This window comes from Carassius auratus, chromosome 50, assembly GCF_003368295.1.
Source record: "Carassius auratus strain Wakin chromosome 50, ASM336829v1, whole genome shotgun sequence".
NCBI lineage: Eukaryota > Metazoa > Chordata > Actinopteri > Cypriniformes > Cyprinidae > Carassius > Carassius auratus.
In genome coordinates, this window is record NC_039292.1 from 7,967,166 (window position 1) to 7,989,730 (window position 22,565).

Below are 22,565 nucleotides of genomic sequence, written 5' to 3' on the forward strand. Positions count from 1 at the left end.
AAGCATTCTTTTGTGAGTTTGGACTAGTACAATTTCCCTCAGGATTTCATTAGCCTTTCAAAACCTGACCTCAAAATGAGCTAACACTTATAATAGGCTAAAACTAAACAGCTTTGCATTTAACCAGAAATATCGCTCTAGTGATAAATTATATTATTATCTTGTTTACGACTGCTTGTTCAATGGCTCTACCTTTGAAACTTAAAGTCAGAGCTCTATAGCACTACAAAGTCAAAAGGTCTTTTAAAATCTGTAATTTCCTTTTCCTTTCCTGTAGCTGCCGCGTGGACAGAGATGTAATCTTTTTCTAGTCTTTTTTTTTTTTTTTTTTTTGACAGGCCGCGGAATTCAAATCATCTGTTTCCCACACTTTTTTATGTTGATTATAATATGTAATTTTAATTTCTCCCAGAGTCCCCTGGTGAATTTTGACCTTGAGCTTACGGTTCACATTTCCACAGACACTTTTAACTTGGAATAAAAATTTGGAATAGCATTATAACATCCTTGCAATTAGTTAATGAGGTGAACATCATGATTACAGAGGTGTCAGAAAACTGACTCTAGGAGGAAGGTCATGCAAGCTTTTGGAAGATCTCAGAAGTTAGGAGGTTCTGCGGCAATTTCTTAGCATTTGTTATCCCAACTTGGCTGTTATGTCCTTATGAATCTTATTATCATCTCATCTCGGTGATGATATATTTATCCAACAATCTATCAAAAGCACAGTGTGAGGCAAATGGGAAAGTGAATGAAATGTGCGTTGGAATGAAGCGTTCCCTGAAGAGGACGAGATGCTTAATTCTTTACGAGCACTACGATATACATAACTGTGACATTTCCATTTGTACTAACAGTATGGAAGCTCTCTATTTACATGCTAAGTACGCCGCAAGAATCTTTATTGCAATGTATAGGTGGGTGTTTGCGTGTGCCTCTTAGCAGTCTGCGTTAATTAGTGTCTGCATGTCCTAATTAAAAATTGCAGTGTTGATATGAATTTGATGTTTAGTTTTTGCTGATCCACTGAACATGAAGTGCTTCTTTCCTCATGTTAACTGTCAGCTGAAGCTGTGAAACGTCTACTGTCATAACTGGTTTTCAGATATACAATGGTCATTGAGAAATGTAATGTAATTTATAGCTGAAATATGTAATTTCTGTGCCACTAGTGTCACCAAATGGAATATATTCACAATATATATAAATATATATATGCTAATAATAATTTTACACACACTACAAATGAAAAGTGTAGGTGTTTTTTCTTTTCTTTTTTGTAAAATGTTTTTGAAAAAAGCCTTGAATGCTCACCAAGGCTACATTTATTTGATCATAAACACTGTAAAATTGTAATATTGTGAAATATTATTTTAATTAAAATAGCATTCTTATAATCAGTGTTGAAAGCAGGTGTTCTGCGTCATAGTTTTTGAAATAATCAAACAATCAGAATTCTTTTATCAACAGCATTTATAGAATTATTATTAATATTTGTATTTATTTTTTACTTATGGATATGATCAATATATCAATATATATCACCATTCAGGGGAATGTAGCATCACAGTGTTTACTTTTTTTTCTTTTCTTTTTTGCATTTTAAGTTTGAGAGAGCATTTTAACAGACAAAAATGTACAGCCTTCAGGTACACATTAGTTCATTTGATGCTAATTCTTAATAAAGATGCTATATTTTTCTTACTCAGTTTCTGAAAAACTGATTTGCACTCTTTTGAAAGTATTAATGACAGCTATTTTGAATCTGAACATATGCACATTGTGTTAGCCTGAGATAAGTTTCTAGCACAGAAAGTTCCTCATTAGCAGTGCAGGTCATTAACGACAAACAACACATTTCTACCATTGCGCTGTTCAGACCAGCAGTTAAAGAAGTCAGTCCCCATGGAATCTATATTTTATCTCTGTGATTTAACTTCTCATTTTTTCTCATGGATGTGTCTTGCCAGATCCAACAAAAGACCACTTTAGAATAAAAAGCATCAGAGGAACAAAATAAAGAGTTGTGCTCGCCATTTTGTTTCCATCTCCGACTCAGATTGAGCTTGTGGAGCTTTTGATGGTATCCATCAGATTCTTCCGCACCATGCCAAAACTTCTGCTCGCTGTTTCCACTGTCCTTTTTAACATGTCCTGGCCCTTTAGACGGTCACACTGTTTAAAAGTGTTTCAGTGCATTAGCCAAGAACAATTGTCTTGTTTCAACTGAGTGGCAGGTTTCAGGTTGCCTGTCAGCTTTGCTTTGGATGTTGATGATGGAGACATCAGCATATGAAAAACAAAGCTAATGCTTCTTCTGGCGGTGGTTCCAACAGGCATTACTGATGTAAAAAAAATAAAATAAAGGTCCAGTGAATTGTTTCGAGGCATTGTGTGTGTCTGTAAACAACAGAAAAGTGCTTTAATGTGTGTTTAATGCTTGAGAAGAATCAACTAGAGGAGTAGCACTACAGTTTGTTTCCATTTGTTGTATGTGTGTGTGTGTGTGTGTGTGTGTGTGTGTGTGTGTTTGTGTGTGTGTGTGTTTGGCGTCTAGCCCAGGAAGAAGAATTGAGGTTTGTAGTAGCTAATAGAATCTAACCAAACAAATGAATAAGTCACAGCTCAGGGGACCCTGTTCTTATAGTATAAAAAACTGAGGGGCCAAACAACAGTTTCCTTGAGTTTTCTATCATTTGGAATTTCTCCAAAGCATCCTCCAGGTGTGTTTGACCTCAAAGCTTTATTTTGATAAAGTATGCCACTAATACACAGCCCTTGTTTTATAACCCTAGTATTCTGAAGGTTTAGGAGCCTTAAGTTGGGACTTTGGCTGTGCAAGCACAAAATGAACCCTCTATTGATGTGCACACAACTTCTGTCATTTCCACTTGGGTGTGTGTGTGGCACCCTGCGTAAGCACCGTGGTCCAAAGGTGCTTTGGTCATGTGTTCCAGTAATCCTTGGGATCATGACGGAATGTGAAACATCTGGGGTGGACTTTGCTGTGATAGCATTGACTCAAAGCCCAAGATCTCCCTACAAAGCTCTGTGTACCAGTTTAGGGTTGGCAGCCACATCTCCTAGGTACCCCGAGGTGTTTCCAAAGCTCTTCTTCTAATCCTGAGAACCGCCGACACACATACCCAACAACAACCTCCCTGAAAATACATACCAGTCTTGGGGAAGCTGCTGAGCTACTGTCTTTCCAGGCTACAAGCTTAAGCTACTTATAGTTTAAGTAGTTATGCTACAGTGAAAGTACAGTTTGTTTGTGTGTGTGTATTTTAAATATATATATATATATATTCAGGAATGAATCAAGTGTCTGTCTTTATGAGTGAGTCATTGAATAACTGATTTGTAAAAAAAAAAAAAAAATTATTCCTTTGGGAACTTTCCTAACTTACCTTCAGGAATGTTCCTAATATTGTTTTGGAAGTCACCTACTAAAGTTTTACATGCGTGCAAGGTCAAAAAACATTTTCATTTTCTCAAAATATGCATGTAATATTATAACCACATTTCCGAACAATTCTCAAAGGTTTCATTCAAAGCAGTTCTAACATTCAGTCTCTCTAAACCCCTCCATTCTGTGAAACTACTCCGCTCTGATTGGTCAGATGGCCCTTTCTGTTTTGCTTGGTGTACAGTGTACAGCGTGTCAGAAATTATACGCCCATTGCCATAGTTCTGTATTTTGAAAACTTGATAGAAAATAAAAATATCTATTATTTATCACACTCACAGGTTGTGATTTAGTGGTCAGCTGGTCCAAATAAACTGGGTACTGAGTCATCTTTCAAGAGCAAACGTTTTGTGAATCTTGTGCTGAACTCCCAGATATTGGAAAAGCAGTCATCAGTAAAATGACGGGGACACAAAAAAAGATTGGGGTCGTACTGCAGTGGATTAATGATGTTTATTTTTTATTTTTCTATATGTGGGGACTCATTTTTTGAAGAAAATAAAAAAACAAGCAAACAACTGATCAAATTCACAAATCAGATTTACTTAAATGAATGAGACCGTCTAGCACAACATATAACCCATTAAAACATTTTTAATTGAAGGAACCAATTCATACTATATGAGGCTTTGTATGAGCAGACTTGATGTTTATCAGAATATGGAAAAATATGTTTTATTTGCTTATATTGTCCATTTAGAGATCTCTGAAGAAGTTTGTTGTTATAGAGATATTGGTGGATATGTAATTAACAGTGACAAACTCTGTAGAGGTCAATGGAATGATACTGATTGGGTGTTTTACATGGATAAGGAGCTGTGCTTTCTTGACAGTGATTTCATACCTTGCTGCGACGATTATCCTTTGAGCTTTATCTATTTCCTGTGTAAATTAAAGAATGAACAAGAGAGAAAGAAAGATGATTGTGTGATTCAGTTCATTATTAGCAGGTGATAATTAATTCCAACCATCAAACTATAATAAGAAGTGAAAGAGATGGCAAGTGAGCTAATGACAAGAGTACAAAATAGTGCACAAGGGTTTCTAGAGCCTCTTTTTCGAGGGGGCTTTACAGTGCAAACCGTTAACAGCTGTTAAAAATATTATATCATATAAAATACTATCTATCTATCTAGTATCTATCTATCTATCTATCTATCTATCTATCTATCTATGTATATAGAGAATACATTTTTATTTTTGGGCGCTCCATTAGAAGCCTGCCAGACCTCTTCGCATGAGATGAGGCAGGACCGCCTACCACGTCCTCCTTCACTTTCGTCTGCACCCCACTTCTTCATTTCAGAGGAAATTGCTGCGAACCACTCGGCCCCAAGTCTCCCAAGTCTGTCAAGTGAAAAAAGCAAATGCTAAGCACTCACATTTGACATGTTACAGGATGTGCTCTCATTTTTTTCCCATCTCTGAGGCAACAAACTTTAAAGGGAATCTTAGCTACCATACAAACCTTCAAAGCTACAGCATCTCTTTGACCACTCGAATTGAAAATAGACATTTAAAATTGGGCTCTAGCTCTTACCAAACTGGGTAAAAAAAAAATTCTAACCATATAATATCGAGAATTTTTATATATATATATATATATATATATATATATATATATATATATATATATACTTGTTTGTTTGTTTGTTTGTTTGTTTGATTTACTATACTTTTCCGAAGCTTTCAACTTTCTGGGACACAAGAAATTATAAATACATACTTTTTAAAAGTCAAACCAACGTAAAGCAAGTGAGATTGATGAAAGCATATTTTTGCGTTCGGATTGTCCTTCACAAATACTCCCATTTGTAGCATGCACTGTGGCATTTGTTATTAATATGTTTGAATTAGGAGTTGTTGATTGTGCTTTTACATTGAGCAAATTCTTATCTTGTAGCATTAGGTTCACTTCATTCTTTGGCTCAAAATGAGTGAGAAGTGACTCATGTTATAATTCAGGTTAAATGTTGAGGTGACAGTTTAAGTTAATCATAATATTGCCTTGTTTCATGAGTATTTATATTGTGTGTGTGTGTGTGTGTGTGTGTGCGCGTTTGTGCATATATATATATATATATATATATATATATATATATATTATGTAAATGAAGGGAACAATTAGCATATAACTCTTTATCTTAGAACTGATACAAATGGCATCACAACTTCACATTTAAGGCAAATTCTGAAAAATATTAAGTTTGATAAAAAAAATTTTAACAAATTTAATTTGTTACAATTAAATAAGAACTCAGAAAAGGCTAATTATTGTCTTCGTATTTTTTGCCATTTCTAATAATTACAATTCCAATTTTTATTGGTTATTGGTTAGCATTGTGTGTGTCTCTGTCAATATCATTCAATGTAATTTATCTTAATCATTTCCCCCATTATTCGTTTTCTTAGAATGATTTTATTTCATATTTTATTAAATTCAATTACATTTGTTGTTATAATTATTAAATATAAAAGTATTAAATTGATTACATTTAACCTAATGACATAATTCACTGAAATATTTTAGGTGTTTTTTTATTTTATTAAATGTAATAACTAAATAAGAATCCAACTCTAAAAAGCCATATATATTATTGTCTACATATTTTAAATGTTTTATGCACACCAAATATTTATAATGCAGTCAATATACAGGGTCAAAGTAGAGCTGTGGCGAATAACCAAAGTATAACCCTGTTGTTCCTGCAGAGATTAGCTTGCTGAGAGCCATGGCAGTGGCGGATAGATGTTTATAAAAGACTGGCTGGCAATATTTCAGGATTCAGTGGACACACATGTTGTTTCACAATGTTCATTCCCCAAAGGAACGAGAGCTAGACTCTACATTCCAGCATCCAAAGAATGTAAAAGAATGTCTAGCATTCCCATATTGAGATTCAGAGGATACATCCAGAGTCGGTACAGTCTTCATAACCCAGCATTTGTACAAAACAAAATGAAGCCACATTATGCAATGCACTTTCTTTAATTCATGAGGGATCCCTCATAAATCCGTTTTCAATAATGGCCCTTTTTCCCTGCCTTGTTTTTCCTATGTAAATGAGACCTCGGCGACTGACAGTAATCTTCCATAATTTGGTTTGCACGGCTCTGTGCTAGCGCTCTGGGAGGCCTGAAAGAACACATATCATTCAGAGAGAGGTCAGACAGTGCACAAAACAAACTGACAAGGCAAAAGCTCATACACACTGCTGACTGACGGCTGAGAAGCCTGCATATTCAAAAGGCCAGCCAAGACAGCGAACAATTAGAAAAAGAAAGCTAGTCCGTTTTTATTGTGCGTGTCAGAAGAGCTGATGCTCATTTGAACGGACTGTCTTTGGGATTGATGGCAGGTCAAAACACCTGTTACAAACTAACGCCATTCCTGAATTTTAAGCAGATTTGCAAAAATGAAGGTTCATGGTAATGTTACTTTTTAAGGCGCTTTTCTGATATCATGTGTTTTATTGTTTTGATTAATTGTAGAATTATAATCGTGTGAACGCACTCATTGGATATTTAATTAATCATTCTTATTTTACCCATTATTATTGTACTTTTTTGTTAGAATAATTTCATTTAAAATTTAATTATGTGTAATTATATTTAACATTAAAATTACATTTAACTTAAAATTAATTAAATTAAATTAAATTCATAACAGTACATTACTTATTTAATTTATAGCGTTTTTTTTTTTTTTTTTTTTTTTTTTACAAAATTGTATAGAAATGTAATAACAGCAATTTATTAGTTAGCTGCCATAATTTATATAACCAATAATAATCTGTATTGGGTAGAATTTTTATATTGTGCATTCTTGCTTGGTACTGGACATTATACCATGATGCTAAATGATTATCATCTCTCTAGTATTAGTCCCAAAAAACATGGTACTTCTATATTGCCGTATCTTTAAAAAAATGGGGGTGGTACTTTTATTCTTGTTGTTAGTTTAAGCTGTATCGACCATTACAGATAAGGCTTTCAGCACTGTTTGCCTTCCAGCCGAATCTCACATCTCTCCCTGTAATAGTCCCACTGCGGTCCTGTCAGACTGAGAGATGATTGGCTGTAGAGCTTCAGGACGAATGACGGGGAGAGTGACAGGTGGTGGAACACAGACTTCAACTCCTTTAAAGCGGAAGATGTGGACAGAGGAGATTGTAAAGGTCTTTCATTTGGACTGTTTTGAAACACGCTTCGCCGGATTCTTCGCTGAAAGTAATGGAAGGAGAGGAACTAGGCACTTTTGAGTTGAAAAGCTACAATAACTTACAGATAAAAAAAGGATTACTCTTACAAAATGTCTAAATCTGAAATTAAATAACTGGAGAAGACATATAATCATTTTAGCATTCAGTATCACTTCAGTTTCAAGAATGCAATGGTACTTTAACACTAAATCAAGTGTGACAGTCTAAATAAAAATGTAAAGTGATTCATCCAAATTAAGTCCCTTGCCTAAACTGAAATGCCTAAACTGAAATGTCATTTCATTTGATGGATTCCATTTTAAATCCAGAATCGATGGACTGAGGAGCTTGGTTTGGGCTGAGCCACATCTGTTGGGTCAGAAGGTCCATCGCAGCTCTTTTTTCAGTCTGTCTTGAAAAACATGAGGGATGAAAGCTGCACGTCAAAGAAACAGACTTTCCCAGAGGTGTCAAATGTCTTTAAGGGAGTGCTGTACTGTCTTCACTTTTTGAGCCATGCCGGATGCTTGGGTGGAAAACCCACTTTATAGCATAGCTACAATCTCAACAAGAGAAGTATTTTTTTTTTTTTTTTTTGCAAGTGTCTAGTCCTGGGGATGTCTACGTGGTCAGGATAAGACATTGTCACCATCCACGGGTGGGCCTGTTGGCAGATATGTTCTCCTGAGCTGCTGGGTTTGATGGATCCTAGATAACTCTCTCTGAGCTCTGTACTCATTAGGCTGCTTTGTGAACAGACGTCGGCTGATGTATGCATGGCGGGGTTTTTTAATTATGCAGTGTGTCATTCAAGCAGATTAGTTATTTCTAACTTTTCCAATGGGTTGTCAATTCGAAAACTAAGTTGAATATTTATTACTTTTTTGATGTTAATTAAAGGAACAATTCATCCAAAATTAAAAACTCTGTCATCAATTACTCCCATTCCAAAATTCTAAGACTTTATCTTTTCTGTGGAACATAGTATTTTTATACATCAGTGTTAACCAAAATCATTTGGTAGCAACATTCAGGATGAGTAAATGATGACAGAATTTTCCTTTTTTGAGTGAATTATCCCTTTAAATCCTCTGAAAACATCTGATGCAGAGTCTGTGGTGGGCATATTTAAATAGGTGTCAGAGATCAAGTTTTAAATCATTCATATTCATGAAAATAAGTACTTGAGCAATGATCCAGATGAGACGAATCATTTGGAGATAATGACGGTGGCAGTGAGGAAACTCTAAACTTTAGTTCTGCAGGAGAAACAACAATGGGTTGTCACTATCCTTATTAATTTACTCAAGGAATAAACAAGGTATTTACATAGTGATTTATGCTAATTGGTTCTTGTGAAAATGGTTTAGCTCAAGCTTGTGGATTGATATAGAAGCACTCTGGCTGGACATGAAGGGGATAATTCTTTGCAGTCGGTTTCTTGCCAAAGTGACTTTGAGAAAAGAAAGTTCAGATTACATAAATGGCAATTACCAAAGCAGGTTGCCAAGGTTAAATGGCTGAATCCCACGTACGAATGAGAAGGTAATGCAATTACAAACAAATTGCCGATTCAGTCACAGTGCTAGATACAAGTCAAGTATTGCCTTGGTTGAAAACGTGCAGTGCAAATTAAGTCTGTGTGGTAGTTTTATAATGTAAGAGATGTTAGTTATGCAAATTGTTACGCTCCAAGCTAATACGTTTAAATAAATGATGCATTACTGCATACAAACTTTCTTGCTGTGATAGTTCTGTTCCTAGATTGATTACCATCTAGAGTGATTACAGAGTGAAATTATTCAAGGTGTGAATGACAGCTTTATTAAGGCTACATTTGCAGCCCTATTATTTGCAACCCTGTAATCCATCTGTTTTTCAGGTGTCATTTATTAATATAATTAATCTATTTATTTACATTTGATATATATCTATATTATTTATAACAATGCATAGATGAGACTTGATAAGACTTTTTAATATATTTTAAATGTATTGAGATTTTTTAAAATATAAATCGAATTATATTTTATACATATTTTGGTATTGATTGCTTATAACCAAATGTATAAACTTGATGAGACTTGATAAAAAGTTTGTAAAGTTTTTATTAAAAAAATGCATATTATAGTATTTATTTATTTTATTTATTTAACAAAATGCATAAAATTAATGATACTTTATAACATTTTTGTAAATATTTGTACTATTATTTAAAATTGCATTGAGACTTTGATATGACATTTTTATTTTATTTTATTTATTGAACTATTATAATTTTTTTCACTCCCTTTTGATTACCCAATTTCTGATAATGGCCAGAGTCAATCTCTGCTTACTTTACTGATTATTTACACATTTAAATACTGAACACTGTGAAAGCAAAAGAGTGTCATACCTTTGCTACGTTTCACTGACCATGTCACATATCCATGGACTACATTTATATTTCATTTAGCCAAACTGGGCATCATACTACCTAATCTGTGGGATATTCGCTGGCCTGACAATGAAGAGTTGCCTCTGAGGAGCTAGCGATAAGCCACACGATTGGATATCTGATCTGCATGCTCATTACACGTCGAGGGATTGCTTCCTTAATTAGATTAAAACACTGAATATGCATTACACAGCCCTGAGCGCCATTCATAAAAATGCATCCCAGTGTTAAACGTTTATTTGAATAACCTTTAGCTCAACCCCCAAATGACAACAGCACACCAAAACCCAACACAACACACCTGTTTTTTGTTAGATGTGACAAAATTCCATATAAATTGCCCTCTGGTCTAACACGTATGCAGTCAATATCACGCCGGTCGCCGGCCGTATGAATTAGCAGTTATGCCTGAAATGTTTGCTCTGGGGCTCTGTGGCATGGCATTTGAAAAACAAAATGATTAAACATTGCTTTTTTTTTCTCCCAGTGTAGCCTTTCTTTTCATTTTGTTTAATCATTTTATTGAATGTAAAGCATGGCTGAGTTTTTAAAGTGGGAGGAATCAGACTGCTCTCATGCAAGAGAAACGAATTACAAAACAAGATACAAAAGCACTCATACAAAATGAAGTCTGTGGGGCTTCGGGATATGAAATCTGATGATTGTTTACCTGTGACTTCTGTCGTTTCTTCTACAAAATGGTTTGTGCATGTAGTAGATGATTTGTTTTCCACATTCTTGATTGTAAGCTTCAGATTTAAGTCCTTAAACTCCAAGATAATGTATTCCTGTCTGAGTTAATCTAGCCTGAGGTATATGTATGTTATCCTGTCTGCGCTTATAAGCGTGATGGAGTCTGTTATGGCTTCTTCACGTCAAAGCAGATTAGCTGGTAGTCACTGCAGCTGTGCACGTATAGGAAGTGATATCTTATCAGTATTATTCTTCATGCGCGGCATAAACAGTCTCCTAACTTGACGTCTTTATGATGCCTTGTCTCTGTTTAGCATACCTGCTCTTTATCTTGAATTTATATATTGCTGTGGAGTAACAAAATACATAAAGATAGTATACCTTTGCCGGTAACATGCAACACAGCTTCGTGTTCGAAAAAGTAGCTTGACAAAATGCTACATTGCATTTCTCATCATATTTTGTCTTGAGGTGATCGTCATAATGCTTGAGAGTCTGATTCATTTACTAAATTTGTTTTAACAGATTGATGGATTTTTTTTGTGTTTTGTGAAGCAAACTTTTTTTTTTTTTAAATGTTCATCTTTTGTGAAGCAAACTTTTTACCTAAATACTGTTATTTGATACTTTTTTGCTTATAAATTAGTTTGCTTTTCTGTTTTTGCTGTTGCACAATTCAGTTCATTTCAATGCTATTGGGCTCATTTAGATGCCTATGAGTGTGTGGTTTTGTTTTCTGTCATTTCTGTCAAAATGCCACATTGCAGTATATTATTTTGTCATAATCACAGCGTTTGAGTTCACTGATCAAATAAACAGTTCACCGATTTACTTCAACACTTCTATTTTGAAGCAAAGTACAGTATTTAGCTACAAGCTGATATTTGTTCCTTTTTTGATTGCTTTGTGCTAAATTTCTAAATTTGGGGAAGTCGTGGCCTAATGGTTGGAGGGTTGGACTCCCAATCGAAGGGTTGTGGTTTCTAGTCTCGGGCCGGATGGAATTGTAGGTAGGGGGAGTGCATGAACAGCTCTCTCTCCACCTTCAATACCACGACTGAGGTGCCCTTGAGCAAGGCATCGAACCCCAAACTGCTCCCCGGGCGCCGCAGCATAAATGGCTGCCCACTGCTCTGGGTGTGTGCTCACAGTGTGTGTGTGTTTGTTCACTGCTCTGTGTGTGTGCATTTCGGATGGGTTAAATGCAGAGCACAAATTCTGAGTATGGGTCACCATACTTGGCTGAATGTCACTTCACTTTCACTTTCACTTTTCACTTTCAAATTAAATTAATTTTAATTATTTCATGCTAACTAATTAATGCATATATATGGCCTAATTAAATTAAATAGTTTTGTCTAACATTATGCATTTGTAAAGATATTACCTCCTTAAACAACTTTTTTGAATCGGTAGCTTGAATGTATGTCTGTGGAAAAGCCTGTTTAGACAAATTTAGTCCAAATTAAGCAAAATACAATCTTGTATGATCAGATTCAGAGAAATCGGGTATCAAAGCCATCTAGATTCAGTCCAAAATTCTTAAAACTAATTTTCTTCAATGTTGGTTGTTTAGTTATTTGGTGACATCGACATGAAAAAATTAATAATAATAATAATAATTAATATATGTTTTTTCCATCATTCTTTTGTTAACCTGATGCTTCCACTGCCAGGGTTTCATTGGCGTATACATCTGAATGGCATTTTCTGTGGGACATAAGGGTTTACTGGGGTTTTCATTAATCCTCTATCTTAATTGCTTGACTCTGTTACCTCACGTGTCACTTCCTATTAGCAGCGTTTGGATGTGTAATGTGCGGAAGACAAGATAATTACAGAGAGATGGCTTGGGTAGTGCACAACATAGAGGAAAGGTTATTTGCATCTGTATAGAGCCTGGGTGCCATAGAGATACAAAGTGTCACGTCTGAATGTACTGCTAATGTGTTCAGTTTTCCTAGCTAGCCTCCCAAGTGGATACTGCATCAGTTCACATAGCAAGTAAAGAAAGTTTTAAATGCTGAGCAATTGCACTGAAAAGGTTTGATGGTGCCCTGTGACATAAAAAAATGAGAGTAGTTGTGAACAAACAAAAAAGTGAATTGTGACTATATATATATATATATATATATATATATATATATATATATATATATATATATATATATATGTATATGTATATGTATACAGACACACACACACATACAACATTAAACATTTAAAAAGAAAATCAAAACTCATATATAAAACAAATAGATATATATATTTCAATTGTTTCATTTAATTGTATTTGTATTCTTCAGATTTTTCTGGTTTTGTGAAAAAAAAGTTGAAAGCGTACGTAAAAACTATCCTGATTTTCCCAAATCCTGAAGTTCTTCACAGAGGGACTATTCCAAGAAGATAATGCACAATTTGAAGCTTCGAGCAGTGTTATTAAAGAGACTAATGTAATGACCATTTTGATGCTCAGAACAGGATATCACATTTCTCAAATCAAATCTCTCTCTGTCACAAGATTTATTTTAAAAGCTTGTGAACAAACAAACGTCTTGGCACACCAACATTTTCTAAAGAGTTTATTGGAAGTGCATTTGTAATTATTCATCTCTTTGACTGGGTCTTGCCTCCACCCGTGTCCAAATGAAGATAACATGGACTCCAGTGTATTCTTATATTGCAGATGTGCCAAAAGTCCTTTGGAGGAACGTTGTCGTAAGTCTTCAAGCCTGCTGAGGTCAGCCGGTCTATTTCCCTGTCAAATAGGTCTATTCCCTGGGCTGGTGGGAGGTCAGAAACTAATTACAGAGCGCAGGGCAGGGAAAAGTCAACTCATTTTCTTCCACCTCATTATTGGTGGTTGCTCTTCAGTGTGTTGGTATAGCAACAGACATTGACGGATACACTTTGGCCATAATGGATTTGTCAAATAAAGCTTGTTGCACTTTATACAATACCTCTTCCTGTCAACACACACACAAAATGCATTCATTTAGGTGGCTGCATAACATAAGCTTGGAATATGTCTCCAAGCCTAATAGACCAATTATGTTATGTTACAAAGTGACGTGCATAAATGTGCCAACCAGAAATTGGTGACTTTTAAATGTCTATAGATTTTAAGGTGGCAGCTGCCCAATTAGTAACCGCTCATTCTCTGAATTTGTGCCATCTGGACTTGTGATTACGATACACAAATGAGAACCAAGGCTCATGTTGCTAAGCTACATGGCAACATCTGCAGTTATTCCATTTTTTTGTTTGTCTAATTTAATTGAGTTTAAGTCCAAGAGCTAATTAGTGTAGGAACAATGGCTGGGAATTAAGTGATACATGCGGGCATGTCAGGTTTGAATAATAAGGTGTAATTGGAGGGAGCAATGATAATAGATCTGGCTTTTCAGAGCCAATTAAAGCTTTATTCAGCTCCTAGATATATTAGCATCTGTGTTTTGTTTAATTACACATCTGTTGAAATGAGTTTCAACACCAACAAGAGTAAACCAACATCATTGTATATCATAATTATGTTAAAGGGTGCCGAGAACATTGTGATTTGAGTAAAAATTGAATCTGAAATGAATGAGCATTTATTGTTTATTCTATAAAAGGGTGCTATTTGTGTCCTTCGTATACTGTAGGCTATGTAGTGTCATCATGCATGTTGCATCTTATCATAGTTTTGAACAATATGAACAATGTCAGTAGAACATAATCTTTGAAAGATTTAATAAAAGATTCCAGAAACTAAAAATACGCTGTCATAAAGTCTACATCATTCTTCAAGGACAAGTATTTTTTTTTACTATTTAAACTGATTTATTTAATCCCCTTTAAGGTCTAGAAAAGCATTCATTTCATAGAATGACTCTTATGCTATCTTTTCATTCATCCAAAAAACATTTTTAATGAGCAGTGCTTCAAAAAGCTAACGGAGAGAAAATGAGTGTTACTTCTTAGTGTTTTAAAGTGACTAGCAATCTGACAAACTTTGTCACACTGTGGTTAATGCTAATGTTTTAGCCAAATTTATGAAATGTTTCTTTAATTCTTAGCTTTTTTTCTCCTTTGCCTGTAGGAGTGAGAGAGAATTTGAGTGTGGACAGTCATATCTCTGCACACTTCTGTCTGAAATTCTCATTTCAGCGGCACCCATTCACTGCAGTGGATCCTGTTAATCTCTATTTAGACCTTTTTATTCTCTCTTTTTATACTTATATACAACATTTGTAACAATCATTAAATAATGAATAAACCAATACACAGATCAGGATAACCTATTGTGACACATATTGTAAATAATGTTTTTAATCTTCGTTTAACAAAATATAAACTTCTGTAAAGGCAAAATAGATTTCTGAATATATGAATGCTGAATCTATTTCATAAGAGGTCATTTGAAACTTAAACATTACATTAAAAAGTTATAGAAAAAGTTTCTGTGTAGGATAGACGTTATGAACGCCAGTGAGTTGTGACATTTTTCCGATGCCTGCCGGCGGTTGGTCTCACCTCTCTCCTTCATCAGAGGGACAGAATGAACGACTGAACGACTGAACGATTTTTGACCGAAACAACCTTTCGGCCCCGAAAAATGAGAATAAAAAACAAAAAAAATATAAATATTGTGATATAAATATCCTGTTTTCTTATTTTAGGTTATTTTAGGCAACTATAGGGTTGACAAAATCCATAAAGCAGCACTATACAGTGTGTGAAAGATAGAGCAAGGGAGAAAGACAGAGAGAAGCTGAATGTTATTCTTGTGTTTCCTGGGATTACATTAAAGCCTGGATGGGGATCCGGTAAGAGTTAGTTATTATTAACTCAGTTCCCTCTTGCGTTTTAGCAATATTATCCTAAACACAGTCTCACGGTGAAAACGGCGCAACAGAGGGCTCCCAACCCTGGATGAAATCATGAGCTCTTTTGATGTTGCAGTCTTGAGTCTGATAAAATGGGACGATCGAGCTTTGTTTTCGTTCGTTTGATCTGAATCATTGGCGTGTTGCTTGGCATGCCTTTCATGTCAGAATTATTAATTGTCTTCACCTGTATCAAAATTAGCTTTCGCTGTTGTGTTTTTATTCAGAACTTCACAACAAGCATCACGTGGCTCTGTTTAAATGGAATGTTGAAAAGAGGGTTTGATCTGTCATGCATGGCACAGTTATACAGGAGACCGGGGCTAACTGTCATGCAGAGAAGTTCTAGAATTTACAAGATATGTATTTTAGTAACTATTAGATTCATTATGTATATTCAGTGTAGTTTGAAATGATGCTGGATTAGTGCCCAATTCATCATGACTCTGCCTTTATTTTTAGTGTTGCTTACAGTGCGACTCTGTGCTATCGATTTATCCTTATCTCCGTTTTGAAAGTCGCATAAGTCATTAACCAGCAAAGTTAAAGAGAGTAGCATTCTCATTCAACTTTTCTCTGCTTTTAAACAAGTTCAGATCTGTTGCTGATTAAGTGAGCCTTTGTGTAATGGACTTGAAAGAACGGTTGACTTCTTGTGCTATTGTGAAAACACGCACCCTTCAGCAGATCCATACTGAAGATTGTAAATTAGTGAACAATAGCCTATAGGGATTTACAGAGACTTTTTACTGAGCATGGCCAATTAAAAATAATGTGTGCCTGAAAGACAGCAAAAAATGATTAATACATTTTAACAATGCCAAACTGTATGAAAATAAGTTTTTTTTTAAACTGTAAGTCATAGACAGCTTCAAATGAAGTATTTTGCTTCTAAAGGAAGGCTTCTCCGGGGCTGACCAAATAACTTTGAGGTTGTCTATTAGTTTCAGCTGGTATTAGTGCCTTGTGAATGTTATTAATCAGAGTATTATTATTATTTTTTTTACAATTTAAATTCCTCTGGCCTGTTCACATCAAGGACATTAACTACTGTATACTGCTGAAAAATAACCTTTTGATAACCATTAGGGATGGGCATGATTAATCGACGATCGATAATTGATCGTTAAGATTTTCCTCGATCATGTTAATTTGTTATCGATCATCTAAAGCATTTTTTTTAATCTAATGCAGGTTGCGTTGCGTAGTGCGAGTCTTCAAGCAATTAAATGAATTTCACTGTGTGGCAGCAATTAAATATTTTACCACCATGGGGCAATATTTGACACCCTACTCGGTTATCTGTGATCTTCCGTTTTGATTTCAAAGAATAATCATGAAGATGTCACGGCGAAGTGTGGCGTGGGACCATTTTGATTTAAAAAGCGAACTAGTTAACTGCAAACATTGCGATACCGTGTTTAAGTACAACACGGCCACGGCTCAAATGATGTACCTGTGCATCCCGGCAAATTTTCATGAGGCTCTGTCTACAGTCTTTGTCTCCGCTGGTCGTCATGTACAAACATTTCATTAAAATGAACCGTAACTCCGTGAATACTCAACGAAGAGACATGAGAGAGATATCTATAGAAAGCCTGGAATGTCTACTTTTAAACTAAACAAGTGCTTCCGAAAAACAAATATTCTGAGATAAAGTAATCCATATGAAAACAACGCAATGTCTGTTTTTCATATCTTCCTTCATTATATTTAATGTGACCACGCCCCCGCGCTGAACGCGCTATTCAGATTCAAACTGAAGCGCGCGCTTGAATACGCCCACACAGAAGAAAAGGCAGCGAGACTGTTCTTCAAGTTTTTATTTTATTTTACTGTTTGCTTCGCGATGAGAGGACTAAGACATAATTCACCCCAAAAAGATGTGATGTGGTTGATGATTTGAGAAATGGATTTCCTCAGAAAAAAGAATGAAGCACTTTATTCAGACTCAAAACGCATATATGCGTTAATCGACTCGAAAGGGTTAAGAACGCCTGCTAGCAGCTGCAGGTTCCGCTGCTTTAGAGCACTGCATATGCACGCGGATATATGTTCGGTTTGCCTGAACGTAGTTTAACTGTCTGCCACAAGTTGATCTTGTAATAAAGGTCTCACCGAGGAAAAACACGCTGTATTTTTGTATTCATTGCATTTTTTTATTATAAAAATTAAATAATTATAAAAATATTAATGATTAATCGATAGTCGATCGTTAATTCTCCCGACGATCGACTAAGAAAATTTAATCGAATGCCCATCCCTAATAACCATTTTAATTCTAATAAAATAGTGAAGTCCCACACCGAAACTAGTATGATAACAACACAGGAACAATATTATTGGAATCACTTTCAGAATGATTTTTTCCTGGTGATAAATGATAAAAACATTCACAAGCAAACAGAATCCATTAAAGAGCTCAAATATTTAAAGCAGCAGATGACAAAACTGCATTAAAAATGCAGAATAAACAGAATATCATCATCTTTTGCTAATATAATTATCTTTATAGTTATCATTCTTGGTGTGAATGAGTCTTTAGAACAAAAAAGGGTTAAAAATCAAACTTAGATTTTTTCATGTGAGCTTTTACAAAATAGGCTAAAATGGTTTGTTGGTCAAATGGTCACACTGGCTTTTGAGCATGATTGGACAATTATTATTATATATATTTATTTTTTAATTAATTTATATCATATGTGTTTTAACAAACCTCTTTACTGAAAGTCTTTAAAGCTGAAAACATCACATTTTCGATGATGTGAAAATAAATTGTGCAAAAGCCTTGGAAGTGTGACTGAGTTGTTAGCTCTGACTGACACCTCTCTAAGCACAACTCAATTACTTCCACCGCACCGCGCTCGTTTCGGCAGCAGCTGATGGACACGTCCTGGGGGAATTGCGGTCATGGGCAGCACAGGCTACAATGGTCCAGACAAGGTCAAGATTACCGATGATTCAGAACTAAAGCAACACAAAAGAACCAGTAATGTACTAGGTCTGTTATAGGATTGTTCTGAAAGGAGGTTTTTGGGGGATAAGTAGCAATGACCAAAGAAGCGATATACAGTAGATTGTAAACAGTGATTCAGAGGAGAACTTCAGTACATGCTTGCCAGGCTCTGGATGGCTGGTAATTGCTCATTGCCAAATGAGTGGCACTTCCAGAAGAATCAATATTTTTTTCATCGCCACTCTCTATCTAATTTTCTGTGTGTGTGTGTGTGTGTGTGTGTAGTAGTAGTAGTAGTAGTAGTAGTAGATAAAAGGTCTAGTTTTGGATACTTAAATTGTCCGGTAAGTCCATGCTGGTAGGTTGGTTAATGAGATTACTCTTACAGTATATTTGTTTGTAAAGCATACATTAAAAATACAGTTAAAATGACTTGAATACACAACTTCCATATTGAAAATGATATTAACTGATGAATTCAAATTAATTTTTATATTTTTAGGAGACATAAAGTCAAAATCTTAGACTAATGTGTTGTGCACCTATAAAAAAATAAATCCAATTCATACATAAAATGACTTGAATACACATATAATGAACAGTATATTAAATTATGAATTAAAGTTATGCCTCCTAAAAATATCTAAATGTTGGGGTGATACAACTATCCCTATACAATGATAAAAGAAGAAAAATAAATTTATATTTAAAATGACTTGAATACGTTCCATAACTATAACATTTTGGGGGCAAAATGCATCTTTCTCCATTGACGGTCATTCTACAGCAGCCACTGGTAATATGTGAGCTGCATGCCTTGTCAGTCAGCCCATGTGCTTATATCAGACTCTTTTGAAGCCTGTAGAAATGGAAAGGTGCATATGACCTTCCCCGAGGCATTTCTCCAAGAACCCTCCGAGACCCTTTGGCTTTTCAGCAGTCACACTCCTCTACTTCTCATCCTTTGTTCCCCTCCTCTTCTGTCTCGCTCCATCCCTCCAGCAATTTGGTCGGGGTCAGTTTGGGGTGATGGTCTGTGAACTGTGAAACCCGTTTTCAGAAACAGCAGCCAGGGACCCAGAGTGACAGTTCTCAATTGCTGCACAGCAAAGATGGCCCACAAGCAAATTCACTGTGTGCAAGTGAAAGTCAACAGTTGTCCACAACCACAGGTCAATGGAGTAAAAGATTTTAATGTTTTTTTTTTTTTGGACCCCATTCGCTTTCACTGCATGGACAAAAGCAGTTACAGTTCTTCAAAATATCTACTTTTCACAGAAGTCAGAGTTTTGGAAGGGCATGAGGGTGAGTAAATGGCCACGTTTTGGATGTACTGTCCCTTTAAACTCTGTAACTGAATACCGTCATTAGCATTCATACCGCGATACACAGGATATCTGCATTCACAAAACAAACACCAGGCGAACGCGTGTGACCTGTATGTGAAGCACGAGCGAGTGGCTAAGAATTGAGAGCCAGTTTGCGACCAAAACACCAAAGCAAAACCAAAAGTGCACTTGCCTCAAGGTGATAAAAGCTGAACCGGAGACAGATGTGTTCTTTACAGGATCCTTAAGGGAGCTGCAGACTTTCTCAAAGGTTCAAAATCACCAGTCAGCCAAGAACAAAATGTCTTTCTGTATTTCTTAAAGCTTCTCAGGTACATCCCTCCTTAAAAACCCTCAAGGAGGTCAAAAAGCCTCAGAAGAACTTTGTTTCTGGCCCCGGTTTGGCACTGATGTATTATTATTATTTTGCACCACAATCGATGTTCATGTTCAGAGCACTGGACCGGTTTGCTTCTTGGTTCAGCGGTTCGAGATTTCGCTCCCATGTTGTCAACCTAAGTACACTTGATAAATCCTCCGAATAAGCAGAAGTGAAGTCCATTTGGCCCATTTTAGGCAGTATATTTCTTTCTGGTTTCGAATGCGAGGACCAGACTTCCAGAGTGGCCGACCGTGAATGAATATCCTCAAGCATGTGTGGCACCATCTGCCTCTTTGAAACATATTCATCAATTTGGCCAATTAGCAGATTAATTGCTTAATTACTCAGAGGCAGCTGTGTATTTCTCACAAAAAAATGCCAACGCCAGAACCCAGTCTTATCACAATCTTATTTCTTCCACAATTCTTTGTTTGGTAGCAGCTTTTATTGAATTTCTGTTGCGAATTGGGAACTAGTTAGTGTGTCGATAAGTATAGAAGTTGAATGCACAACAATATGTCTTTGTTTACCCATGTGGCTTGTGTGTGCTATTTCTGAGGATTAATATAATAAAAGCAAATGTACTTTTAGTGCACTTGACCTATACTGTTGGCAGTTTTTAAACCCCTAAACTGAATCTGCATGAATTGATCCAGCAAGCATTGAGTAAGCAATGTTTTTGTATTGGTTGTCTTGTGTTTGCATTAATGTAATTCACGCAGGCCTTTAGGAATGTACAAACTCCCTTTGTACTGTAAGTCTGTTTGATGTTGGGCAGCAAACTGTGAGTGTGGGTACAAAAGAGCGTTTGCCAACCGCATGTTAATTTTTCAGTAGTCTCACATTCATTGATCTGATGGGAGAGTTTTTGTGAGTGCATTTGTAATGACGGGTCACTTGCTGCCTGTAGACGGGTTAAATCAGGGGTCTCAAAGACATTTCACAGGCCGTTTTCAGTGCCTTTTGACACTCTCCAAAGCTGAATCTATATGCTGAATATTATTTGGTGCAAAGCGGCCCATCATTACAGATGTAAGTGAGTGAAGGATAATTTGAGGGAAAAACAGAGTAAAGTATTTGTACTGAAACTATTTGAGTTCTTTATTATGAATATATATGTTCACAATTAATTAAAAATGATATAATTTATTTTATTATATCATTTATTTTTATTTTTTATTATATTTTTTGTTTAATATTTAGGAAAATCAGCCTAAACAAGGAAATATAGAATTTTTTTATTAGAATATTTGTGTATTATTTATAGTATTTAAAAATATACATTTATAGCATTTAGTATTTTATAGTATTTATTAATATTTTAAGTTAGCTTTTTTATTTTATTTTTGCATTTTAACAAACGAAAATACAAAAATATGTGATCACAGATGCCTGTGATCATACTGGTAACTTTGGGACAAACAAGAAAACTTAGTGAAGTACAGTTCTGTTTAAATTTAAACGAAATGCATTATCAGACAGAGGTCTTGAAACGCTATGGCACAAGCTCCATTATGCTTCAGCATTGCACCTGAAACTGTCAGCGGTAACGGGAACCTTCAGGATCCTGTCTGAATGTTGGAACAGATCGTCAGACACTTCTTTGAAATGTTACTGTGGCAATGGCAGCCACACAAGCTCCCAGCATCCTGTGGTGAATATGTACAGGCATTGCCTTTCTTACTCTTTCTGTGCCTGACGGTTGCTTTTGTCTGAAACATACTCTCTTCCTTTTTTTGTGCCTGTATTTGACTGTTCCTTACTAATGTAGTTTCACTGTAGCTGTTTCTTGTGGTTCTCAATAAAGTATTGTTAAAGTGCGGTGTCTTTTCCCTTGGGTCCAGATATCACATAAAAGCAACAACAAACGGATCAATGCACCAAATAATACCAGAAATCTTAAGCACATAGTCTGAAGTGTTGTCATGAATATAATATTTTCAGAGGTTTAAGGAGAGAAATAAAGGATAGAAAGGAAACATTTTTTTTTTGTAGTGCTGGAAAGATAGACGACCTGAAGAAAGTATAACTCAAAATCCTTGCTGTTTTGTTTTAGCGCACTCCGCGTTCTATATATAGGATGCAATAAAAATCCACTTTCTCTTTTTTCTGTCTGTTTCTCTCCGTCTGTCTCTCGCAGGGTGATGATGTTATGACAGTTATCAAAACCAAAGCCCAGTGGCCCGCCTGGCAGCCTCTTAATGTGTAAGTTCCCATCGCTTTTGCA

At 35.6% G+C, this 22,565-nt stretch overlaps 1 protein-coding gene across 1 annotated transcript in view; it reads left to right on the plus strand.

Moving 5' to 3' along the window:
• LOC113066844 (spondin-1-like) overlaps nucleotides 1–22,565 on the plus strand; it is a 53,963-nt gene that overhangs the window by 16,343 nt on the left and 15,055 nt on the right. Inside the window, exon 7 of the mRNA XM_026238911.1 lies at nucleotides 22,479–22,543. Within this exon, the coding sequence (XP_026094696.1) occupies nucleotides 22,479–22,543 (65 nt within the window). The remainder of the gene's footprint in view (nucleotides 1–22,478; nucleotides 22,544–22,565) is intronic.